General features: G+C 42.2%; 1 protein-coding gene across 1 annotated transcript; it reads right to left on the bottom strand.

Moving 5' to 3' along the window:
• Window positions 1-20,856: 20,856 nt before the first annotated feature.
• Window positions 20,857-26,335, bottom strand: KCNK18 (potassium two pore domain channel subfamily K member 18). The gene is made up of 3 exons (XM_050899092.1): window positions 26,119-26,335; window positions 24,878-25,024; window positions 20,857-21,668 (listed from the first exon to the last, which is right to left on the bottom strand). The coding sequence occupies exons 1-3, from the start codon at window positions 26,333-26,335 to the stop codon at window positions 20,857-20,859; spliced, it is 1,176 nt and encodes a 391-aa protein (XP_050755049.1).
• Window positions 26,336-27,332: the final 997 nt, after the last annotated feature.

The following is a 27,332-nucleotide window of genomic DNA, read 5'->3' on the forward strand; positions in this document are numbered from 1 at the left end:
TGCACACACTTCCTTGATTTTTAGCTTCTAGGGGGTCCCATCATATGCGTGAAGTTAGGACAAGAATAGATTTATAGATAAGCACTTGCAGGTTTACAGGCTACATTTGTTTGTTTTTTATCAAAGGAAATAATTGTTAAATAAAGCAAGCAGGCTTTGCATTTGCAGAAATGACTACAGTTAGTGGGATGAAATCCAGGCACTACAGGTGCTTCACACAAGAATTATATGCAGATTTAAAGCATAAATCCCATTTTGTCCATTTTGAGGGCATACTCTGAGTTGAAATGGAAATGGACAGAGCAGCACACTGACTTGTACTAAAGATGAATATCTTCTCTGCCAGTCTGGTCTAGTTCATTATTTAAGTCCCTGACGTGGGGAAAAAGGGTTCTGGATTTTAACAGGAGTGCATATGTTCATTCATTTTTTCCTTCTCTTTCTGTGCCTTTTTTGTGAGGAATCCAGGTTAGATATATCCACTGAAAGCTGCAAATTATATCTGTAGCTGTAATTATAATTATAATTAACTATCTAGATCGCGTACAGTAAAGAAGGTGAAGAACTCATGAAGGTGCTAATTGGCTTCTGTGTAATGATGTGTTTCCCAATAACTTTTCCTGGTAGTGTCATTAAAAATCCCTTTTTGGGAAATGAATGATGTTTGAAAAAGTACATTGTGAACAGTCACCATAAGAAAAAGCTTCTGATAAAAAATATGAAGCACCAAAATATTAACAGAACATAGTTGTTCAACATTGTATATCTGTAACTGATAAACTTCCAAAATTAAATATTGATTTTTAAAATGTAGCTTACATTTTGCCCACATCTTTGTTTATATCTCCAAAATTCCCCTATCCACTTTTCTATCTACTGGACACCACTGATCGTTTACTACAGATCTACAATAGACAAAACCTGAAGTAGCATCATTTCTGAAGAGGCTTTCCTCTTTTTCTAGAGGACCATAAATCAGGCCTGGGGTGAGCACTGGAAGTTCCTTCCCTCTTTGTAACTGCAAGAGGCCTCACATCCTTCTGCTATGTTTTGTGTTAAATATTAAACAACACACTGTCAGCTATCCAGCTACAGTGAAATAATATTTTGTTTGGTTTGCAGTCATTCAAATGCAGGCCTGGTAGTTCAATGCAGTTTTTGGATGCAAAATTATCTCATGGAGCACTGCATCTTCTCTTCCATTAATCTAACAAGTACAGCTCTGTTATTCTAGAAACTTTATTTTCTTTCTGTATCTTCTTAGATTGTCACGTAAATATATTGTAGCAGATCCCACGTACTTTCAGAGAGAGGAGACCCAAGCCAAGGAGCTGAGAATCAAGCTTCTGTAAACTTCAGGAGTTCTGAAAATTCAAAACTCACATCTAAGTATTTGTAAGTAGCCCTTGTTTTTGTTATGAGCTGGACGCCTTCCGAATTCCGGACTGTTCCCAGTCTCACTCTGAATCCAAATGTAGCTTGAACATCTCTCTAATTTCACCTGTCGTTAAAGACTGTATGTTTTGCTTCCCATATGCTTTCCCTTTGTCAAAAATAATCAGGTACTCCAACTTCCACTTTTTGCAAAAAATGCCCTCTAATTTAGCACTGCTAGAGCCTGCATCTACATGAAAGGAGCTTTCAACAGGCTGCCTCCATCGCCTATATTTTCAAATCACAATATTTGCATAGACTCTCTCTTCACAAGAGTAAATAAAAGAGAGAAAGCAAAGTAATAAAGGGAAAAATCAAGGATAAAAGAAATAATTTGCAACCATAGTTAAGGCAAAGCACGATGCTACATCTTTGTTTTTCAGATAACCCAAAACAACTTCAAAGTTAGACTCTAGAGGCAGGATCAATATCCATAGCAACTGATTGCATTTACTGCACCTGCTGGAAAGTGCAGTAGCCGTGTCCATGAATACCAAAGTAAACCACGCTGCTGCAAATAAACACAGAGCCTGGCTGAAGATGTGTCCTCGGGTGCTTTTATGCTACCAGGATGCTTCCACTCGGCTGCTGATGCTCAGACTTTTTTATGTTTTTAAGAAATATCTTGTGCTTTCTCTCCTGTTATTCTTGACACCAAAAGCATTCCCCAAAGAAGAATTAAAGAAATGGTGTTGTCCTCCTTCAGCCCACGATGAGCAGGAAAATCTTGGCAAGCAGGTGGACATCTGGCACATAGAAAACGCTGCCTGCTTGATCGTTAGACTATGCCATTTTTTCCCTTGTGCTCCTTAATGCAGCTCTCCCTGCCTCTCTTCTGTTTGATGTAGCTGATATGCTACTCGGGGCAGGCATTGCGTTTATATTATTTAGTTGTGCAGTGCATAGCGTAAAGGGCTTCTAGTCCTGGACTGGGACTGCAAGCTACCTCCATACAGATACTACCTCCATACAGATACTAATACATCGATAGGGATTTATGATTACTATTAGCAGCAGCCCTCTATCAGACAGCACTGAGCTGAGCGCTTTGTTCCGTTGCAGATTGAACATGACTACCTAAGTCCAAACAGCACTTCTATTCACCATTTAGCAGTGCTGTATTTAAAATGTTTACAAAAGCAGAAGCACTATTCTGTAGTTGGAACTTCTCCTTGTAGATATTGCACAGCAGACCGCACCTTCTTGGTATTTATCAACTATTGTAATTAATTTGAATTTCTTTATGAGACAACAAGCCATTCAGTGTAAATGGCTGATAATATTAGAAACTCTTTTCTATGTGATTTAGTTCTATTTGAGTACACAGATAACATGCTTCTGTTTCTATTTGTCAGTTCTATACACAGAACTTGTAGAACCAGAAAGAGAACTGAGTCTGAAGTGTATAGAGGAGATCAATAAACAGAAACAAAGACATCTTTTAAATGTTAAGCATTTCCTTTCTGGGTCACATAAGCCTTGCCAGGAATTGTCTGTGGATATATGATACTATTTAAAGCACAATGCTTTGATGATAGATCTTCAAATCATACCTTTAGGGAACAGATCTTACTCTTTTTAAAATTTGTGTTTGTCCAAAACAAATTAATTGACAAATGTTAATGAATACTCACCAAAATAATTTGCTTGCACCGGTATAACTCTTAAGCATTTTGTTAGTGATTTCCAGTCATTCCTTTCTAATAAAAGAAGCAACATTCATTGGGTAGATAGCAAAATTAATACCTGGACTTATTTTCTGTACATGTACAGCCACCGTCTCCCTCTGTGTATGAGCTGCACTTCTGTTTTCTCTTACTCTTATCTGACAATAACCACTGCCTGGGAGAATATGGCCTGTTGCAGCTCCAAGTCACGGAGTCACAGATACAGCTTGCACAAACGTAAATGAGGACGTTGACGAACGTGATTGAGAGTGATAAATCTGTGCCGAGGAGGTGAATTTGGGTCGGTTTTCACCCTTCTGTGCACCCCTGTGCAGGCCTGGATCTGCGCAGCAGCCCGATGGGCGCAGCGCTCGCGTTGCCCTGGTCTCTGCTGCTCTCTTTCTCTCTCTGAAGCCTTCATTGGCAAGTTCACGCTCCTCCAAGCAACATTAAATTCTGCCTGGATTTCTGTCTGAACCGACGTGAGATTTGCTCGGGGGGGGGGGGGGGCGAGGGGGAGAGTGGAGAAGGCAGGTGGGGAGGACGGGCGCAGGGGGAGGGCATGGCAGCCGCTGTGTTTGCTCTGCAGGCTCAGCACCTGCCCTGTCCCCCCTTCAAAAGCAAACACAGAGAAACCCCTGCAAACGTGCAGTGCTGGCAGGCTGTGGGGAAGGCAAAAGAGGCAGCACAGGGCCATCACCAGGGATTTGCACCCATTTCCCCCCCCTCCTCCCAGAAAGGCACCCCAAGGTCGCACGCTGTACTCCATGGCCCAGGAATGACACTTAGGAGCATGTCGCCGCTGGTTAACATCTCCTTTTCCTTCCCAATTTCAACAGAGTCATCCACAATGTATTTCTTGCCATTGCTGGCAGGCATTGTATTTCCCCGTGCATTATATTTCCTCCTGCATTCAGGGCAGGGAAAGTTCAGCGGCCAGAGCAGCATTTAAAGGGGTGGTAAGGTCGGTGTTATTCCAGGATGGGGCCGCAGTGCAGGAGCTGACATTTCATGTATTTACATCAGATCTGCCTCATGCAGTTATAATCAGCCATGCTACCAAGACTATAAGCTGGAATGATTCAGGCCCCATGGCCTCTACCATTGCAACTTAAATTCCACTAAAAATAGTAATAATAAGAGAAACCGGCGACATTTAAGCAGAAGTCTGGGCTGAGTATGAGCAAGGTTGGAAGAGAACAAACAAAAGATTATCTCTCCTTTGAAACACCCACCTTCTTGCCAATTCAAATATTGACCGGCTACAGAATAGGAAAATCACTGCTTGCAGTGGGATGGAAATGGCGGAGTTTGCTTCAGAGATAACCCGTAAAGCAAAAATGATGTTTGGAGGCTTCCAACAAAGGCCAGGACTCTAAAGCAGAAAAAAGGCACTGTGTGCATTGAGGGGGCTATCTCAGGGATGCTATTTCAGCGTGAAATCTGAGTGGAGACATAGATTTCACCCCCAGGCTGCTATGTGACATTTAGAAGTGCTCAGTGGTGACACCAGCTTTAAAGAGTGGATGTGAGAACATCCTCCCCCTCAGCTGTTTTCATGGGCATGGTGTGAAAAGGACGGGGGAACTGATCTGCCTGAAAAGAAAACTTGTGCATTCAGAGTATTGTTCAACCGGATCCATTCCCTAATCCGGCTTCCAACTCGGCCACCCAAGCAGAAGTGCCGCGACAAGCGGTGTGGGGTAGCATAGGGCACGGATGGGCTGGAAGAGCCATGGGATGGAAGGGAAAGGGAGGAAAAGGCAAGGAAGGCAAGGGCAAGACTGTAAGTGCCGTGGTACTAATGCTCACCACTTTACAACATCAAATCACAGTCTTAGCATAGCTGGTTGCTAGAATGTGTGCACAGAAATGTCTCACGTGGTTTCATCCATTAAGAAGGAAGATGTCTGGGCTCCCTCCCTCATCAGTGCTGAGAGATGGGTTGGAAATGCCAGTTTCTCTCCTCTGACCACAGAGGAGGTCTTGACACAGCTCAGACTGCATGCCTCTGTCTGTCTCCAGTCACTCCACTTAGGTAGGATGAATATCACCATTTGTAATCACCTTCAGGGGATAGTTTCCTGGACCTTGCTTCCAACAGGATTCAGCATCAGTTACTACATTAGCAAGTAAAGCAGCACAGTAGGAGCAGGTCTGCAGGGTGGCATAGCTGGGAATGGGGACTCCTGTACACACTGTCTTTGTTTCAGGGGTTTTACTTTGGATTAGGTCTGGTTTGCCTCTGTCAACCCAGCAGCCATCAGCAGTGGAAGTGCTTCAGGCATGTTCCTGGTGAGCACCCTGCAGTTTCCCAGGGATCCACGTGCCCACTCTGGGGTGCAAATCCAAGTGCAGCAAGTGGGGACAAGCAAGAGATTCACTTCCAAGTGCACTCCTGGTCCAAACAAAGCTCCTGGAGCAACCATATTCCTACCCATCTCACATTACTCTTGTTCCTCAACTATTTCCAGAAAGCAGAAAGGGTGAGCTCCTGCAGCTTCTTTATTTTAAGAAAGCTATTGCTCAAAGAAAATCAAGTACTGAAGGATTTATTTCTTCTTTCTTGCTCTGTTCCTAATCCTGAAATGACAACAAACACCTTTCCATTGAACTCCCAAAGTGATTACCCTTCTTCCACCACCAGTTGTACACGGGGTCTGCTTGGTGACCTGACTTCCAAGAGCTCCCCTGTCTTCTAACACACCCTGAAGTCAACAATGTTCTCACTGCGTTAGGGTTTGTTTTGACCACTGTTTTGGTTTTAGTGTGATGAGTGGTGGTTTGTTTTGCCTTTTTTATACCCTTTTTTTTTTTTGTCTAGTGATTTTTTGGCACTTTAATACAGAAAAAACTTCAAAATAAGTCTTTCTGTCTGAGATGTTTTGTATGTTCATTTTCTAATGCTAGAAAGGCCTGTAGAGATCAATTCTGAGAACAAAGAATTAGAATCTAGTCCCTCCTCCAGTATTAATTAAATCTTTTATCCTATGCTGAACAAACAGCATATTAGGCTTTGCCACACTCCTCAAAGGTATTATTACCACACTTCAATGGATGAGGGCAAATGAAGCCAAGGAAGGTTGTAATTTGCTTTAGGTCATTCAGCCAAAGTGATGAAAAATGAAAAACAGAGCAGAAAGTGCCCAGTTCTGGATCATATTCTCTTGCCATCAGCCAGTGCTTCTCCCTAGTGACATGCGCAGCTACGGGGACAGTGGTTGTGTCCCTCTTGGCCTTCCTCATGCACAAACAAGGGTTGCAAAAGCCTCGGTTTTCCTTGGCTGCCTCCCATACAGGTTTGGGTGGGTCTGGCTGAGGAACAGGCACTCCATCACTCCTCTGGAGGAAATTCTTTTTTCGCCTTCTGAAGAACAGAAGAAGAATTGGGGATGGTCGGGGGAGGGGGACAGCACCACTTTGGAGTCAGCAGCCCCAGTTTCTGGTGCTGGCCCTGAGCTGCTGTATCGCTTTAAGATTTTTGTGCATCAATTTACCCATTCATACGGCCATGGTTAAGAAATCTGAGGTGTTTTGATACATCCTATATATTTTTGTCTAAAAGAAAGGTTAAAATAAGAATTGATTGAGGAGCATCCCAAAATCTATGCTCTCTCTATGTAGGTAAAGGTAGGGCATCACCCTAAATGATCTTTGTGGTCTCGCTTTAAAACTAATAACAGCCGGACTTTTCTACGTAAAGTTTAAGTATTTTGCTATTCTTTCCTTCCTAAACTTTACTCATCTGCTACTCCTTCTAAAGCCTCCACCTACAAGTGCCACCATTCCTACGCAAAGAAACTTGTTCCTAACGTTGCATAAAATTTTCTAAGCCGTTCTCCGGTTACCAAAGCCGACAAACACGAGCGGTTGCAGGCCCAGCTCCCGAGGCGGTCGGTGTCAGACGGCTGTCAGTACTCGATGGAACGGAACGATCGACTCCCGCCATCTCCCCGCAGCTCTTCCCGCGCTCGGCCGTGCCATCTGGCGGCGGCTGGCCTCCCGAAGGAACGAGGTGTAGTTGCACCATCTAGTGGCTTACTCACCCGGCGAAAGGCGTTTTTCTCTTCGCAGCCCAAACGAGCAACAAGCCTGAATCGTAAAACTAGAGAGAAGGCATTTGCGATTACAGGCAACTCTAAGTGAGCACGGGAAAGACAAAAAGCAAACTCACCTACACTAATATAATGAGAATTTTTTAATCATAAATTATTCCCGCCCCATTTTTATTTCATATTATCACCATTAAAAGCACAAAAAGCAGAATCCATAAGAAAGAAAATGAGAAGGAAGGTTCTTCTACAACAATGCCAAAAAAGGCATCAGTTCAACCTCACTTCCGAGGGCCGAGATTATGGAGGTCAGACCGTAATCATTACCACACATCCTTTGTTTTGCAGTTGCTTAAGAACAGCTTTACTTTCCTTCAGAGAGAAGTAGAGCTGTGAAAGGTATGCTACAGAGGGAGTATCCCATCACTCTTACTGAGTGAAGAATGGAAAGAGAGGGACTTTTCTAGGAAGAAATGTTAAAGAAAAAGATCGTTATCCATAAATACATTTCTACTATTTTTCAGTGGCAACCATAATACTGAAAAACATAATCCAAAACCAGGATGGCTTGTGTTGGGATCAAATAACTTAGTTTTTTTTCCTAAGTATCCCCAGAAGTAAATACCACTGAGCCTTTCACTTTTATTTCTGCAAGCTTCATAGGCCAGGGTCTGAATCTTCAACTGAATTCAGACAGGGAGAGTGTGACCTGGCAGAGGCATGTGGCAAAACATAGCAATACAGCAATGTTCAGCAGGTCCTGGCTCCAGTAGGACCACTGGTGCAGTCTGGACCAGCCCTATGCCAATGAGACGAGCTTTTGTGTGGTAGGAAGAAGCACCCTATGCATCCCTTTGGTGTTTAACCCCCACCATGAAGTTGTCTGAAAATCTGACCGTTAGGAGAGATGTTCTGGCTGGCTAAGCTCTTTCCCATGGACTCCTCAAGGCATTTTAGAAATTCCCAGCTCTGCTGCTGTGTTGGGAGTGTTACACTAACCAGTGCTACCCTGTGTCAGCACAGCTTGCCTTGTAACACCACATAAAAACCAAGTGCCTAGCACAAATCCGGGGCATTTTCCCATCCCAAATGTGCTGTCACAGTGTGAAAATTTCTGTATTTACTGACGTCAGTGCTTGCTTCACACCTTGCTCATGCCAGTGCTACCAAAGAGAAGCAATGAAGATGTAGAGTTGATAGGAGCACAAGCCCTGAGAGGTACAGACAGCCAAAGCCAAAATATTAAAATCAGTCTTCAGCAGCAGGAGACAACTTGGTCTCTGAGCCAAAGTGTGAGAGCAAACTTTAGTATGGACAATTCAGCCCTGTTTCTCCTCTCACCTTCCCTTGGATTCATACCCGTTGCCCAGACAAGACAAGGCAGAGAGCAAGCTGCCTGCATTGGAGCAGAGCTGTTCCACTCATGGTGGGTAGCTCTGTGACACCCAGGATCAGGCACGAGTGTGCTTGGTTCCCCTCTTTTGAAGATGGGGATGAAGGCTTGGAGCAGTGCCCCTGTCTCAGGAGACCAGCCTAATTCACAGCATCCTGTGTGTTTCTAGATCACTCTTAAGTTAACTCCATGAGAGATGACCTCTCATTCCCCTCCTTTCTTTCATCCAACCTTGCCTAGGGTAGGGAGCAGAAATGTTAACTAAAAGCCCCTGAGTCCAGCACTAAGCAGGACTAAAACATAAATTTCATAAGATTAAGTATCTCTGGTCAAGGACTGGGAGCCCAGAGCTCGCAGCTTACGGGAGCCCTGCCAGTGGGTGACCTCAGGCATGCCTCCGCTCCTCCACATCCCTCCTCACCCCACTTCGTAAAACAATTATAACCGCTTAGCTTTGAGGGAGGTTGAGAAATATACTCATGAAATATAGAGCATTATTTCTATGCTCTGTATGAAATATAGAGTATTGTGTATTATTTTCCAGTGAATGGCTTTCCATATTAATGTTGCAATGAACGCTGAGGCAAATGTGGGGAGTGCCCACAGCTGGGAATCACCAGGAATCTTCTACACACACAATTACAGAGAAGAGGGCAGTTAAAGGCCTTGACTCCACAGTCCTTACTGAGTCAATACTTCCCTTGGCTTGAATGATGGTATTGTCTTTGAAATGAACTGAGGCATCTCCCAGGACTTTAGCAGTACAACTAAAATGGCAGGAGCTGCAATACTCAGGGATAGAGTCACATTTAAGGTCTTTGTTTTTCCTTTGAAGAAATAAGAGTTTTGCAATTGGTGTTAGTCACTGCAAGTTTGGGAGTTTACCTGAGCTGTGCAAGCAGTGCCTTGTCCTCTCACCACGGAGATCCATCTGAATCATGTCAGAGGATGGAAAGCATCCAGGAAGCATTGAGAGAGGCACTTGGCTGTGAAGTTCCAGGTAATATTTAATGGACGCCTATAGACTTCCTCAAATACAAATGATTCATTCATCAGGACAGTATGGTATATATAGAAAGTAGAGCTTCACCCATTAGGAAACAATTTATGTCCCTCAAGACAATTAGAAATGTAAAACTTTGGGGGGGGGGGGGGCAGATGTAAAAGCTGAGATTTGCATCTTGATCATGACCACATGTAGATGAGTTTCAAAGAACCAGCCATCAAACTGGAAGTGCTGCTGGAAAACACAAGCATACTGTCAGTGTGTCGGGGTCCCTGGTACCCCAAAGAGCCTACCTGCGTTACCTAGCTGATTGCCTCCACTAAAGACCTCTGGCTCCACAACAGAAAGAAAAGCTGAAGTCAGAAAAATTGTTCCTAGCACAGTGTTGTTAGGTAAGGACTCAGGATACTTATTAATATTTGTGACTCCATTTATTTTACAAGCTAAGCACATGACCTGCTAAACCACCTGGGCTGAATTCTTTGTAAATGATATCCTTCACTCAGAATAGCCTTTGAGTCACGTCGGATCATAAGTACACAATGACTTGGAAAGCCTTTCTAGGAATTTAAGCACTTACTAGTTGCTATAACCTATTTGTTTTGACTGTCCTTCTGAAGATTGCCCTACGCCTAGCAGAGGCAACAGATCGTGTGCACACTAATGAACTCTCAGCTGAAAGAATAATAAATCTGACATTGCTAAGATGTTTTGATAGATCAACAGTATGTTATGACGCCTCAGCTTTTATTGCCATAGGAAGAGCAGTTAAACTCTACATGTCCAGAAGGAGTGGGAGTCACAGAGTACATGAAGGTGAGTGTGGTGGCAATGTGTGGAAGCAACTCACCTGCAAGGCAGGTAGCATCGTCCTGTAATCAAAGACCCCAGCTCCAGAAGCAGATACTCTTGTGGAGTATTTATACATGTAGGCTTCTCCTCTCAGGAGGAGGACATCATGATGAAAAAGCCTGCATGAACACCCACCACATTTAGGTTGAAACCCTAAGCAAGATCATTTCATCTCTCCACTCCTCTGTCTCCTCTCCGTGGAACAGAGACAGCAGTTCCTGCACACGAGGACAGTGTGCTGATAAATAATTAGAAGATACCCCCAATATAATAGTGACCACAACTCTACAAGAGTGTAGAACTTATGCTTAATATGTAGATACAGAAATTGCTGAGATCATGAGTACTAGAGGTCAGGCTGGGACGTCAGTCTGTGGATCAGCCCAGCTCAGCGGGTCCATGGTCAGGCAGAGCATGGCTGTGGGGAGCTTGAGATTGGCATCCTATGCCATCGCTGGGGCAGGGACTGATGGCCCTGGGCTGGTCCTGGGCTGGGTGGGGGGATGCCCGGGGGGGCTGGGCAGGGACATTATGACCTGTTAGTGCCCTCAGGGCCTGGACAGACTTAGGCTGTGGCCAGCTTCTCTGCTTTGCTCTTTTGTTGGCATTTTAGCTTCTCTTTATCTTACACAAGTAGGAGGTAGTAAGGAGCCTATTTGGTTTAAAAGGCTCTGGGACTTTAAGAGAACTTCAGCTCAAGTTGACAATATTTTGATATCCAATATATCGCTTTCCAGTTGCATTACAAATTTAATTTCCCTTCACTCATTGTGTTTTCTGGGATAAGAAATTAAATTAAAATAGGCAGTTAGTCCAGAGAGGTTATCTCTATGTTAATCTTGCAGGAAGGAGTAGAGGTGTATTCTCCAGACTGCAAGGACCCAGAGACCTCTGTAGTGCTAACAGACTGCAAGGATACATCTTGCTTCGCTAACTCCAGCGGTCCATATAGGACTGCAGAAGTGAAGGAAGGGCCATCCTGGGTCCAGTTCATCTCCCTGCCAGATTTGACAGTTATAGCCTATCAGACTGTTTGTGCATTGCCCAGTGCTCTCTCAGATGTCGTAATCTCCTTTCCTTTCCTTTCCTTTCCTTTCCTTTCCTTTCCTTTCCTTTCCTTTCCTTTCCTTTCCTTTCCTTTCCTTTCCTTTCCTTTCCTTTCCTTTCCTTTCCTTTCCTTTCCTTTTTTTTTTTCCTTTCCTTTCCTTTCCTTTCCTTTCCTTTCCTTTTCCTTTCCTTTCCTTTCCTTTCCATCCTGTTGTTTCAAGCCTTTCTTGCTATGAAGGTCTCTCCCAGCTTAGCATATTTCTGCCCAATTTTGACAAATGTTTCAGAGTGCGAGCCAGGTAGGCTCTGAATTGAAACCTCTCTTCTCCTCTGAGGATCTATCAGTCTCTCTCAGTCCCTTATCACCACATAAGAAGCATTCAAGTGTCGTTGCTCTCCTGACTGATCTCTTTTTTGCACCTGTTCCAGCATGGTTCAAAGGCAAGTCTCGTCTGTGAACAAGTGATGCTCATGGACTCATGAATACAGATTGTCTTATTATAACTCACATAATCTTGAGAATATAATAATATGACCATAAACACTTCTATATAAGCATTTCTCTGACGTACATGCCTTCTAGTCCAGTTTCTTAAAATGTGCTCGATGATTTGCAATTTTGCAAGTTTGTCACATTTCTCTTTCCCCACTCTGGACAGGGGAAAAGCGTTTTACTCGCTCTGTGCTTGTCAGATTCTTGCTGTGTTGGATTACCCCACTCTTCCAGCTTTCCAGGCAGCTGCAAGCACCTTGAATGAGAGCTATCCAGATCATTGCTGAATGCTAAATTAACATCTGAAGACCGACAAACTCATGCTTTTCCCAATATTCAGAGTATTCATCCAAGAGGTTTATGCAAAGATCACAATAGGCATTTATAAATACTAACACCCAAAACTAATGCACTGGTCAGGCATTGATTGATTGATTGGTTGGGTCAAGTGCCCGTGAGTTGGACCACAGCTGGTAGGGTGAAGTGACACAGCTGGAAGAGGACAACCGGGCAATGCACACACTTTCCTTGTCATGAAATTTCATTGTGTTGCATGAGGCTTCTGCGTTCACGGCTCCTATTTCACTAGGTTTCTTCCTTTTTGAAATACACCGCAGCTGCTTCGCAGATCTACTCAATCACCCAGTGACACATATTTGTACACTTGCCATAAAGATTTTTTCTTTCTTGCTTAGCCAGCACAGGCAGGAAGTGATAAGGTCTGCTTTAGTTACAGAGAGAGATGCATGCTGCGGCAGGCATGTAGCTAGAAACTCTTAGATAAAGGATGGTTACTTAAGGTCCTTATCTAAGATGCTCCAAAGAACTGCCATAATAAAAATAATAAACACCAGCAATAATAATTATTAACAGAATTCAAGGAGTCTGACCCTAATCCCATGCTGGGTTTATAATTTAATGATTTTGCTGACTTTGACAGAGCTGTTTCCCTCTGAAACTGCTGAAGGTCAAATCAGAATCAGGGCCCAAATCTTTTGTCCTCCTTTATAATTGAGCTACTCTGAAAGGTTGTATAGCTCCTTGGTGATGCTATTCAGACTAAAAAGCAGGTGAGATTTTTAGCTCAAAGAAGCTTTTACCAAAGTCAAGCACTTCAAATCCTTCTGTCTGAAGCGGTAGGCTGGAGAATTTCACAGGAACAGACTCCCTAATGGTTTTTTATGACACCATTTTCCAAACAGTAGAAATACTGAGAACATTTTCTAACATAGTTTCCTGTTCCCATTAGTAAAAGCTTATAAACAAAAAACATAAAATGCCTGACTTTAAAAACACTGGGCTTCAATTAAGCTCAAGGGTTGGTCAAAGTGTTTATTTTAACATCATCCCTAAAATCTATTTTAAAATCGCCTGGAGACTGAGTTAAATTACTTCCTTAGTTGCTGTGTTTATAGCATTGTTAATATTGGTGCTTCTGTTTCCCCATTCTCTTTTAATGGAAAACGAGGCCAACAGAGGGAATCTCCATGCTTCTCCAAGGAAGAAGTGAACTTCTGGCCCATCACGGGGTGAGCCTTGCTGTCCCAGGGAGCACGTCACACGTCTCAGGTTCTGCCTGAGGATCCGAGGGCATGCTGGGCCATCGACAGGAACTGAGATGGGGACCTCTGCCCAAAAACATGACAAAACATGGCCACAGAAAAAATAATTAATAACCACAAGAGTGCTTGATGTAGGTACAAGACACATGTTAATGTTTGTCTATTTTTGACTAAGAAGAACTTGGGTTTATTTCATTGAGAAGTTTCCCTGTCTCCAGAGTCTGTGATAATGTCCTGATTGCAGGTCACTGCTGATAGCAAAGAAAAATAGCCAGCCCTTTCATGAGAAAAAGAAAAGACAAGCAACAACCATTAGGAATTTAGCCAGTTTGTGTGTAGAAAAAAACCTTTCCATGAGATGGCAGTTTAGGCATGAAATGACTCTTCTAAAACCAGGATCAAAGGGATTAATGGCAAAACATATTCTATTTGTCACTTGTTTCCAAACCTGATTTTGCTAAAGGCACTATGAGCTTTGCCATGGATTTCAAGAAGATCAGAATTCAGTGCTCTGCTTCTCAGGTGGCATTTAGTAGTGGCTTTTCTATACAGTAAAAACATGTATAAATGCCAGTACTTAATCTCTTTGAGTACAAAATATATTTGTTTCATCGGCATAGCAAATTGCTGTAAAAATCATTTGGCAGCGTAACTTTTCTTGCAGAGCAGATAGAAAAGAAGTGCTGTTGGCTGTCAAAAGTTAGCCCAAGCACGCACTTCTTATTTACAGACCCTGACAGTAAATCAAACTTCTTAGTGCAGCAAATCATGTCCTGCTCTTAAACTCTAAGGAAAGTTCATGAGCCTTCATTTGCTCTTTTTTTTTCTCTTCCCAGTAACTACAAAGCTGTCTTAACATAAGACTCTTTAAACTGTTTGAGAAACATCTTTTAACAAGAACGCCACGTATTGCTTTGTCTGAAGTAGATCATACCAGAGTTTGGTCTTCTCCTGGGAAGTATGGAAAAACTTGGAATCAGCCCTGAAGAAAGCCAGTCCTCTTTCATCAGCAGAGTGACCTGACACGTCACCATCTCTGTGTGAGAAGCTGGAGTTATAGCAACAGCATGGAGGGATCACAAAGAGCTTTATCTTTCAAGTCCTTCCCTTCTTACTCACACAAATGGCTCACCTCAGGGAGTCATTCAAAGATGAAATTGCTAAAACCTTTTCAAAAGCCCTCTTTTGACCATCAACATTTTGCGGTTCAGCCAAAAATCCTCCTACAAGCTCAGATTTGCTTTGAAAACATTTTATGAAAATGCTGCTACGATATATTCAAAACTTCTGTTTTCTTCAAACTTCTTTTAAGTGTCGTCAGAAGCTTTCATCCAGGCATCAGCCAGTTCTATCGTCCAGGAAGCACAGCAGCCCTGTGCTTTTGGCTGGCAAGTGTATCTGGAAAACTCCCCGTTAAGCATCAGTGAAATCTAGGCAGCCAATGCTCTCCTGAGAGGCTGGATGGTTGTGTGAGAGAAAAACAGCCTCAAACCAAGTGTAATATCAAGCTGCTGGGCAGAAGGCTTCATACATACACTGAATTCCCCAAACTCCCAAATTCCTTTAGCAGCAACAACTTCTATTACTTGCCACAAGAAAAGTGTGAAGTGGGGAAATTGTAGAACCCACAGTCAGAGCCTCAACCTCCAACTCTGGCACTGCTTCTCAAATCTTTTTGTCACATGTGACAAAAGACAGCAAACGGGTGGCTTTCCCTTACAGGGCACTGATCAGAGAGCATGATGACAGTCTGCATCACACGGCAGATCAAATAACTCTCTTCCAGCAGTGCATCAAGTACATTGGCAATTTTATATGCTGATTTTGTGGTGTCTTCTCTCTCAGTTTTCCTGTTCACACAGGACTTTGTGGAAGCAGATAATGTAATGAGTCAATGTTGTTAGACAACATCGTCACCCTGATTTCTCATCAGTAGATGCTTAACACAGCAATTAATTTTTCACTGTCAAATCTCTACTCTTTTTTTCTTGCTTTGCTTTCCCTTCCCTTCTTGCCCATTTCTTTCCATTTCCTCTGGACTTTGGTACATCCTGAAAATGCGCAGACATAAAGTTTTATGCACAAGTTCAGCGTCAGGAGGATTCTGGCTGTGCCCAGACACTGAGAGCTTCATCAGTTTGAAAAAGTCTGAAGTAACCTCAAAAGAACTAGTTTTTATCTACTGAGAGACTGAATTTTTAACTCAAAGCAAAAAAAAAAAAAAAAAAAAAGAAAAGGCTGAGATTCACATGCAAAATCGTGAGCACACAAGCCAACTAACATTTGTCCAAGCACTTCCTGGAACTCTCTAATGAGTACCACGTGCAGACAACCAGCTATTGGCACGCACAAGCAATGCATTCATGGACTTCATTGTCCATGAAGGTTTGCACTTAGACCTCGGGCCACTATCCTAAAAATATTGGCCTCGTATATGAGAGATCTGTTGTCTTCACGCAGCTATTACTTGCTATGAGAGATGGAGCAAATTCCTGGTATTTCTGTCACCATCTGTGCCTATGTACTTTAACAAAGATAATTGAAATTTATCCTGAGCAACTTGATCTCCCTTGCTCTGTGTGTAATGCAGGCTATCGTTTTGGATGGCTTGAGCAATATTTTTTCTACCATATATGTAGTGCGTAACGTAAGGAAGAAAGGGAAAGGTATCCCAACTAAATACTTTAAGTTGCTCATAGAATACAATATGTCCTGGCAGAACCGCTAAGTACAGCCTGTGGAGGTGCTTAATAATAATAATAACATTAACATTAACATTAACATTATTAATAAAATATTTATAATAATAAATTATTGATACTAATAAATAAGAATAATACATAAAAATAAAAGTGTTCCATTTATGAAAGCCAGGGAAAATAGTAAGACCCATCATTCTGGGTTCACAAAACACTCATATTGCATGCAACAGCCACACATGCTACATTTGATACACCCTGTGATCTGGAAATTAGGATCACAAGGTATGTTGGGAACCTGGAAGCAAAGGGGACTGCAGGGACTCATCTCAGCTGGAGTCTCAGCTTTTGCCTCTGCTGAGCCTGCCACCACGCGTGCTATTAGCATCCATTATATGAGAGTGTTTTTGTGATGTGGGTGCATCTCCACCTGGAACGAGTTGAAAAAGCATAAAGGCCATCAAAGTGCTATCAGATGTTATTAACGTTGCGCCCACTAAAATCTGGACTACATCTGAAGTACTGGCACACAGATGACACGTCCTACATCCCATTAAGAATTTCCTGAATCCTCAGACGTATTGCTCATGTAAAAGATGCTTCTGAATGGGTTGTCATTCTTTAAATGACAAAGCAGAGAATAAGAGGAATATTTCTGATGGTTTCATTAATGGCTTTTCAGTCCAGTCCCTGTATATTCTTTCTGTCACTGTTTTGTCTCTCAGGAGGCTTCCTTGCACAGACGCTTCTGCCCTCTCCGTGGTTGCTGATGGTGAGACCTGCGCTGGAGCCCAACAACCATGACCACCGTTCTGATCTAAGAAGCGCTCTCCGACCGTGGCCTGCCTGCACAAACCTTCCCCAGACCAGAGGCACCAGCCCTCACCATATTTTCAGTCTCTCAAGCATCTCTTCACCATATTTATGTCTATACAGAAAACGGCTCCTTCCTCTGCCGTTGCTGTCATTTTCTCCCTCTAACCCTTCTGCCCAAAGATTATTTTCCACCCCTTCTGCTCATTCCTCCATCCCTCCCTCTGTAATTCCCACACCAGGAATACCCTCTTCTCCGCTCCTAAGTGCTCGTGACAGCTGCCATCTTGGCCCAATCAGGAGTGATTGATCCAGCATCCTTCAGCATCAAGTGCATTTGATCTGTAAAGCTCTCCAGCTGGGTCTGTAATAACTCATATCCTTTGTGGGTTACACATCAAGCAACTCTTTCCCCATCAGTCACGTCTTTCCTGATAGAAAAGTTCTTCCCTGAAGCCCTTCATGGCTAATGCACCATCTCATGCAGCACATTATGGAAAAGAGTTATGAAAAGCAGTATTTTGTACTGCGTTGATGCAAATAAAGCTGATTTCCATGTCAATTTTGTTGAATAAAAACTTCTGGGGGCAGAGACTGTGAATTCCTCTAGGATTGAGACCATGATAAGAGCAGGCAACTCATAAATATTTATGCCTGAGGCTCACTAAATGAGCCACTACTCACTACTTTTTGTTTCACTTTCATTAATTCTGTTGCTGTATTTACTGAGCTACATTCAGATCCTGCTATACAGACCGAACCGCTCCTATCACTGTTAGCGCAAGGCTGCTGCATACCTCTCTGTCATCTGGGAAACTGGCTTCCAACTTTGATAGTAAGAAAATTAGGGCCAGATATTCCTGGTTGTGTGGGATCAATGTTTCAGTGCACCTGAGTAGAAGATATAAATATCTTTTTATCCCTGGCATTTGGGTGTGTGTCCAGCTCTCCACCCTCCTTTAGGCTCACAACACAAGACAAATGACCGTGTTATATTTGCTGCAGGCTGGTTGTGTTGTGTTGCCTAAATCACATTTTTTGTCTTATGTTTTGCAGAATCAGAATGTGCTGGTTTGTCTACCTTGCATGCAAATGTGAAACTAAATATCTCTTCAGAAATTGGATTTACTGAATATTTTGTTAGCTATGTGACAATCTGTTTCGATGCATTACAGGCACTGAAGTCAGGTCAGAACAAGACCGTGCAGACCAGTATTCTGCCTCTGAGAGACAGCAGGTTGCAAAGGAAGAACACAAGGACAGGAAAGTCTGTAGAGATGCTTCCTCCTCATCTGCCGATTTGGGGCTCAGTGATTATTGAGCCAGAAGTGTTATCTTTGTATTTAATTGTTTTTCAAGTTTTTCTTTCATGATTTTGTCCCATTTCCCATTGATCTAATGTGAACTTTTAATCGCCACATCCTCCTATGCCAAGGAGTATCTACAGCTTAATTACACGCTGTGTGAAGTACCATTTTCTCTTCTTTCTGTTTCTTTTCTTAAACCTGCCATATGCGAGTTTCATTTGGCAGCCCTAGCTCTCATAATGAAAGACGTTTAACAATCATTCCATCATTCCCTATTTCCCTCCTCCGTGCCTTCGTAATGTTACACATCTCTCCTTTAGTCTCTTGCCTGTTTCCAGACTAGAAAGCTACTCTACATGTCTCATATGGAAGTTGTTCATCTTTCTTCATCTTTACCCCGGCCTATAAACTTTTTCCAATTTTACATATCCTTTGGAAGGTGAAGGACCAGAGCTGTGCATTGTATTCAAGAGGCAGGTGCACCGTCATTTTATAGAGGGTCATGGTGATGTGATTTGTTCTCTCTCCTTCTATAAAATACATTTTTATCCCCCATAACTGACAGGTTCTATGTGAAGGAAAGCTGTTTACTGCCATCCCTTGGCCATAACTAGAATGATTTGGTGCAGAATCCTTACCGCAAGCCCAGACAAAATTCCCTGACTAAGTCCATAAAGTAAATGTGAAGGTATCAAGGTACCACATCAATGAGAAATCCACAGGGGGTGAATTCAGGATTAATCCCTCTGCATAAATGAGATCTCACTGATATGAGAGAAACTAGTCAAATGATATAAAGACCAGTTCTTACTAATGCTGGCAGTGTTAGGCGTATCACAAGGAAAAGCCCTGAGGAGCAGGAAGTGCAGTTCTCTGATCCAAAGCCCATTAAATCATCTGAGTCTTTTCATTGATTTCTGAGAACTTTGGTACAGGTCCAAAGTTCTACAATGATTTTAATCCAAAGACATAAAATAAAGTAATATGAGAGTAGTCTGAGTGGAGGGACTTTGTATGTGAAGCCAAAGTCACGGCAAACATGAAAAAGTTAACCAGAGTTCCGTCCAGCTGCTGTATTCTTTATTTTTGTTCTTATAAAGCACTTTTCTATATACCAACATTCATTATATGTTTTGCATATCGTCAGTGTTTAATCGCAACTAATCATTAATAAGCACTGAATACACATTACCATGTACATGGAGTGTAACAGAGATAAGATGCCATGTAAATATTCCAAAAATCTCAGCTTCAAGTGGCAAATCTACTATGGAGAATAATGTACATTCTGTCATAATCAAGCATGCTTCAATATCTAGAGATATCGTTCACATTCAGTGGGCATGCATATAATTTACAAGTTAAGAGGCGGTTAATTCAAGTCAGTGGTTTCTTTTATAGAGTGTAGGGGGGGAGTTTCGACGGAAAAATTTATCTACCATTGATAGCTCGATTCAGATTGTGAATAATATAAGCAAAGTCTTGAAGAAACAGCATTATTCTCATATTAATGTGCTCCACAAATATATCACTACAGGATCCTGACCACATCCCAGTGAAACAGGTAGGCTTTTCTTTCTATGAGTGGGTCAAGTAACTCCCAGAAGTCAAGCAGTCTGTGCAGAGTAAAACCTGGATTAAGAGCGAGGATTTCTGGGATCGGTGTCCCCAGACCATCACGCTTCTTTAACAGCAAAGAGATGGAGCTTCGTTCCACGGCTGTAGTCACCTTCAGGTTTGCTGCGTGCCTTCCCCCAGGTGGCCATCTCAAGAGCAGAAGTTGTCATAAGCACTTCTATAGCTGGACACCATGAGACACCTATCGACTCCGGGCTGACTACAGATATGATAAAACATGATGAAAAAGGAGTGGTTTCAGCCCTGAACAGATGAATGATTTTCTGACCGATTTCTGGACAGGGGACAGAGAAAGAAGTGAAAATTTGCTGTCCTTCCTTTCATTTTAAAATTCCTCTGGCCTGCACAAAGGTGCAATGTTTGCAATACATGCAATCATGATGGAAGAGCAGCTGGGTTCATACTTTTCCCCAGCTCACTCTGATGATGAATCATATCACAGTAGCATGCCGTCACAGTTCAGTACTGACAGCCACAACCGAACTGTCCCTGGCTGCAGACAAGGTGACAGGACGAGACAGTGATCTGGGCCTTGCTTGGACAAGTGCTGAAAAAAAAATCCTAAATTGGCTTGCTGTGGGAGAGAGGACAGAAAGGCTGCTGAAAGTCAGAGCTTTGCAAAAGATGCTAGGGAGCACTGGCAGGGAGAGCCTTCTGCTTTTTCTTCATGCGTTATCTTCTTTTATTATTTAGGAGATGGGACCCTGTTGGAAAGTACTCCCTGGAGATGCCTTCACCAAGTGCCTCCTGAGGTATTCAGTCATTTTACAGTAGATTCTCAGAAGAAATCAGAATAAAATATGCCTCCTGCCAGCCTAAGGCAGAAATGCACAGGAACAGTTTCATCTCATTGCAGTGGCAAATGCTTACAAGTGAAGGAGAAATGACCGCTCTTATTTTGGATATATCTTCTTTGATGGCATCTTTTTCTCCCCACAAAATGAAATCACCTTTTTATACAAACCAATTAAGCGGTCTTGACCCAGCTTAAAAGCAATGAAGACAATTTCCATGCCAATAATAATATAGAGGGAAAAAAACAAGAAAAACTTGGGATGTTCCAGTTGCGTATCTCCAAATCCAATAGTTGTCAAGGTGATAAAGCAGAAGTAAAAGGCTTCCTGAAAATCCAACCTGGTTTCCCAGTTTGGAAGAATAGCAGCTGCACAGGAGATGTACACAAAGATAACTAGCACCATTAATACAATGGGCACATCTAATTTTTCTAACTGTTTCCCTATTTTGTCAAAATTCTCAATTACTCTGGACATTGTCTTTCCCCTAGCTAGTTCGGGACATGAACTCCATCTCTCAATGCTTTTATTTCTTGCTGGTTTTGCATGTTCATTTTCTCTGGCAATTAACATTTCAAAAATTTCGGCATTGCGATATTTGATTGGCTTCCCTTTAACACCTGGCTGACTTTTCAGCACTTCCATAATAGTCAAGGGCTCATTGATGACTACTTTAGACTGTGCTCTGGATTTCAGTTCATCCCCTTTATTACATGTGGATCCAGAACAGAGTTTAGAGGCTAGAATTTTTGACTGTAGTTTTCTGAATTCATTGTAAGACTTGGATAAGACAGTGGCAAGGATGTCTCCCATGTCTGTCAGGACCAAGAACATCAGAGGGATGCCAAATAAAGCATACAACATACAGAGATATTTTCCAATCCGTGTCACAGGATAGGTATTACCATAACCTTGAACAAAAACAAAAAGAGGAAGAGAAGGGGGGGGAGAGAGAGAGAACATTGTGATTTATTAGCTATTCACATCCTCTGAGCTTTTTACTGCTGTCAATTTTAAAAGTCAATTTTTAGTCCAGAGCATACTGTTCTTTTTGGTTTTGCTTTGAAGTTATTAAAATTTCTGAGTCTCAAACGCTGGTTACTAATGCAGGCAACCCACCTCTTCAAGCACTTGGAGGTTTGGAGTTTGCCAGTTCTGTTGCATTAACTCTTCCTACCTTATCTGCACCTTACCGGCTGTTTGACTTAACCACCTGACAATAAGAGGCCATTTAGGGAGGAGAAACAAAAGGGTTGGGCCAGCCCAAGACCGGTGTGCAGCCTCTGTCCTGCTGGAGACTGTTATCGGGAAGATTTCCTGACCTGGGAATCTGGGTTAAGAAGGGTCCAAAAGGCAAGACAGCAAGAGAGATCTTGGGCCCATGGGTCCCTCCACAGGGAACTCAAGCCAAGGGCTGAGCTCAGAGAGACAACAGCTGATGCTGGAGGAAGCTAATGGACTGTGCATGAGGAACTGGGCGATCATCTCCTGGACAGCCTCCAGGATCTCACAGTATGACTGAATGATTTCTGGGGATGACACTCCTTGAGCTCTGGGAAGATTCAGATCTGGATGATTGTCTGAATTTTGAAACTGGGACAGCACTATGGATCAGATTGGGACAATGAGACCCATACCTCAAACTTCATTTCTTTGCCAAAACTACCTGTGACGAGTGGTAAGCTAATAACAGAATTTGAAATTGTCCCTAGTTCATCAGATCTAGCTCTAATGGCATATGTTGTATTGACATTGTGTTTGTATTGACTTCATAGTTTTCAGAGTCTCTTAAATGTACTCAGAAAACCAAAGGATCAAGTGAGGAAGCATATGTTTATCACATGAGGAAATGCATGTTCATTCTAGAGTACTAAAGCTTACAAATATCAATTACAACAAATAGGGAAGTATTACCAGATGCACGGCCTTTATGATACATAAAATGGTAGCAGAAGATATGCCCTTTCCCTAAATTCGATTTGGGTATTTATATTTCCTTCCTTTAACATATTGGATATGAAACCTAAATTGTAAGTTAGTGCTTTTCCATTACAGTGGGAGAAAACATCAGTGTTATATTAATTGTATTAAATTTTAACAACCATTTTTCTTCTCATCTTGCAAAAAGACATAAAGGATTTCTTCTCTCACTTCAAAACCATTGTTCTTTCCTAGATGATCTTCCAGGCCAGGTACTTAGCCTGTAAGATTGTTAACTCATATGCTGAGGTATAGTTTCCTTCATTTTCTTCATCCATTCATGTTTGTTTTCACTAATGGCTGCCATAGACTTTGGTCTGAATCCAACCTTGGTCTCTCCTTTGCTGTGCTATTTATTCTCTGTCACTCTGTTCCCCACTGGCTAACTGGGAATGCTAATCCTTACTGCTGAAGCAATTGGGAAAGACTAATTATGGTAGTTATTGTACAGAGTTATTTTCTTTTCTTTTTTTCTCAATTTTCATGCATTAAAAATACCTAGTGCAGTTTCAAGGGTTAAAACTTATCTTGAGCTTAAATTTAGCTATCCAGAAATCTAGCCTAGCAACCTCTAGGCAACCTCCGCGGGCAGTGAAGAGATGGCAGTTCAGACCACCGATCTTCAGACTAGATGCCTCGCTTCTCCTAGAAAATTAAAGGTAGCTAAGTTGACTCTAACCTGAAGTGATTTATCAGTTCCTAATACTGCAAATAATAATCCCACTGCAATGGAAATAGCCACCTATTAGCAATAAATATTCCAGGCTTCCTACTGATCCCAAAACTCAGCTCAAAACCTGAGGAAGCTGTGTTAATGCTCAGCGCTATGAAGGCCAAAAATAACGGCAGTGTAGAAATAAATATGTTGGCTCAGTGTGTATGGGGACATTTGTAAAGTCCCATGTTAATGGAGATGGGTAAGTATACCCAGGCAAGAAGTTTTCAACAATATGTTTTTTCATCAGTTTGCTGAAGTCAAAGCTTTCTGATAAAATGTCGTCTTTCAAACATTCCTAGCTGTTGTGTTTGTACTAGGAAATATTCACTGGGGTGAGGATTCAGGTCTGCATCTCCAGTATGTGTCTCTGACAACCTAGATGACTGTCTTCAAACTCAGGGGCTGCAAGAAACTGAGTTTGAACAGTCACCTAAGACATCAGAGTCTGAGGTTCAAGCCTCTGCTGTGACTTAGACAGCATGCCAGGGTCTCCTACGTGCTCCAAGTGAACATATTAAGTCTCACACTATTCCTTGAATAGGATAACCTCTTTTTTAAGGTTCAGTTTTCCTTTTGCATTAAAATGCATACCCATGCTGGGATGTTGAGTATATCCTAATGCAGTGGAGAAATGTCTTTGCAATTTGATACAATGCTGTGGGACTATTTCCCATCCAGCTTTGATTCTGACAAATCTTGATAGTCAGTGTCTGTACTTGCCAGCATTTGAGAAAGATTAGCAAAGGGATAAAAGTAGCTTTGGGAATGAGCATGAGGAGTTGTATTTAGCAATGCAGAGGGAGCCAAAAACAGAGCAGATGTTTCTATTTGATCTAGGTCCTCCTTTGAAATACGAAGTCAGAATGAAAGATTTCAGAGGTGTGATTTAAACATCACCGTGTGCTGTTAGCCCAGAGAAGTGGGAACAACAACAGCATGGTTAATTATAGAGCCATAGATTTACAAAGCTATGTTAGACATAAATAACAGGGAAGCAATTGAAAAACAATATATGCATAATGAATTACTTCTTTCAGTGAAGAATACATTATCCAACATAACACACAATAGTGAGAAGGATAAGGTTTGACTGAAAGATGGAGCTTTCTTTTTACTTTAATATAATAGTTTCGTGCACGTCATATATGAGTACATGTTATAGTATGCATGTAATGATGCAGCTAATTAGCGTGTACCATCACTAGTGACTAAATTCTGATTTGCTTCTGTGACTCAGCTACATCTCTGCAATCTGTTTGCAGAACCCCTCGCAGACTCATTTTCAATACTCAGGAGAAAAATTCAAGTGGATTTGGTTTTTGAGTTTGTTTGGGTTTCTTTTTAGTTCCCTGGAAGAAATACATTAGAGAAAGCAGAGATAGCAATTGATTCTGCAGGGGGTTACTTTACCTCTGAACTTACCCACAGTGGTGAATACTGTGCAGCAGAAAAAGAGAGACCCAAAGAAAGTCCATATATCTTTTGGATTGACAAACCAGTCTCGTTCAGCTGTGTTGAGCAGTGCATGGATTTTTTCCTTAAATATCTCCTCATTTTCTGTCATGTTATCTGTTACAGTAACAACAGGAGATACAGTGAGTGTTTGCAGACCACCACTCACGGAGCAGGCAGCCTGTTATTCCAGTGAAGTTTACTCCAGCTGAGGATTTGCTCGTACTCTTTTAGAAGATAAAAATATTCACCTCATCCTCCCCTTCCCCCCCCACCCCGAAAAAATCAGGTGGGTCCAGTGGCTTTGATGAATAAAGAAACAAGGAACAAATAAACAAGCTATGCTCCAATGAAGTCAAAATATGACACAAAAATAAGCATAAAGAAGCAGGGCAGGAAGATTGAATATTCAGCTTCCAGCCTGAATGTCCTGTTTCGTTTTGGACTCCCCAGGAGATTAGTCGTCTTTTGACCCAAAGATACTTAGAAACATGGGGTCGTCAATACGTGACCGATATGAACCACTCAGGTGGCACTGCCCAGCGCTCTGCTGTGAACCCCAGAGCCTGCACCCCTTGTTCCTCCTCCCCATGGCTGAGCTCTGCTTGAAAGGACGTTATCCACAGGGATGCTTGCCCCAAACAGATCATCATGTCAGCACACCTACCTGAGTGAAAGTCCAAGCCCATGTATGAGCCCCAACACAGATCCAGGAGGATTTCTACCCCTTCTCCTCCCCTCTACCCCCTCCATCAGCACCACTGGGTCCAGGGTGCAGCACTGCCCCTGCCTCCATCCGAGCATCCCATCACCAGAGGGCTGGGAGGGAGGCTCAGAGCTGGGAAGAGGGAGCTGGAAGAGACTTTCTGAGACAGAGGATTCACTCCCCAGCAACCAGAGGGAAATACATGGGAATCTCAGCTGCTCTTTAAGGACCTTAGGTAACTTGGGCAAAAGGGAGAACACAGGCACCTCAGGAAAAGTCTTTTCAGGCAGGAACACAGGGACCAGGGAAGCTCGCAGTCAAAATCACAGCTAAGGAAGACAAGCAAACAACAGCAGTCAGTAGCTAAGCAGAGGGAAAATCCTGTTTGCAGGTTCAGCTGTTAATATTTTGAAGAATGTCTTCAAAAGCCAAAAATCTCACTCAAAAAACAAGAGAATGAATAACTCCCTGTACAGTTAAGTCATTTTGAAATTCCAGTACATACCTGATAAATTTCTGGAGATGTACCACAGATTCTGCAGAAATTTTCTATATTCTTCACTTAAATTGACCTTCCGGTTACCTTCAATGTGGGAAAACATGAGAGCCCCAAGAAAAGCATAGATCACAAGAGACAGAATGAAGCAGGCATGAGGAAACACTGCCCAAAATATTTTTTTACATGCCCTTTTACCTCGCAGAGGCTGTGATGTTGATGCCATCCTAAGCTCGCTTTTTTTTTTTTTAAATTTTGTGGAGAAGACACAGCTTTTAGAAACAAGGGTGAAGATGTAAAAGCTTTTGCATCCTAGAAAAGCTTCTCCTGTGACTTCTCCTGCGAAAACAAGGATCGTTCTGCCTCAGGCTTTCAGATCACATGTCTTTATAAGTGAAGATTGCACTACAGTCCCAATGGAAAAGGAGCACAACTAATCAAGCCTTGAAATATTTCTCAGTTGATACGCCACTATCCCTGAATTACTATTGATCAGCCAGTGCTGTAATGCACACAGATTACCAGCTTCTGTGGGTTTCCATTGGAGCCAACTCATGTTTAAAGTTTCTTTTTCTGAACTACAGTTTGCCATTGATACAGTAGAAACATTTCCAACTCCCAGGAGGGAAAATGCACACTGTAAGGGATGGATTTCTTTAAAGATTTCTCCCAGAAATGAACAGGAAAATTTAAAATTAATCAAAAGAAGGGGTTGGCACTAATTATTGTCGCCTCTGGGCAGACTGTAGAACAATTAATTTCTCTTTCAGATGGCTTAAAGAATCTCTCTATATATACCATATAATCTTTGTAGGGGGGTTCTTTTGAATTTTAAATGATTTCTCAAAAAAGAGTCAATAAGGTTTTGTCCAGTTCTCACTTGGTTAAAATCTTCCTTTTAATTGAAACTCCCACTGACCTTATTAAGTAAGAACTGCAGGATTCAGTTCAAGGTTAGAGATCTTTGCAAACTATGTCCAACTTTAAAAATAAAACCTTTGTTTTCATCTATCACTCTAAAACACTTAGAGCAATGAGCAGTATCACTGCCCTTTACAATGTTAGTAGTGGTAGTAAGGGGAGTTGGACTTTACAGAAAGAGGTGTTAAATATTTCATCTCTAGGAGTCTTTCATTAAAAATTGAAACAGTCTTGTGCAGCCAAGACCTGCTGAGCTGTATAGAAGCAACATGTCCATACTGCAAAGAAATCCTACATGGTTA

The sequence above is a fragment of the Gymnogyps californianus genome, chromosome 6 (genome assembly GCF_018139145.2).
Source record: "Gymnogyps californianus isolate 813 chromosome 6, ASM1813914v2, whole genome shotgun sequence".
Lineage (NCBI taxonomy): Eukaryota > Metazoa > Chordata > Aves > Accipitriformes > Cathartidae > Gymnogyps > Gymnogyps californianus.

Coding starts and splice junctions, on each gene's coding strand:
- KCNK18 (XM_050899092.1), bottom strand. CDS start 26,335: ATGGCATCAACATCACAGCCTCTGCGAGGTAAAAGGGCATGTAAAAAA. Junction 25,025..26,118: donor CATCTCCAGAAATTTATCAG/GTATGTACTGGA, acceptor TTACTGTAACAG/ATAACATGACAGAAAATGAG. Junction 21,669..24,877: donor CACAGTATTCACCACTGTGG/GTAAGTTCAGAG, acceptor TTTTTGTTCAAG/GTTATGGTAATACCTATCCT.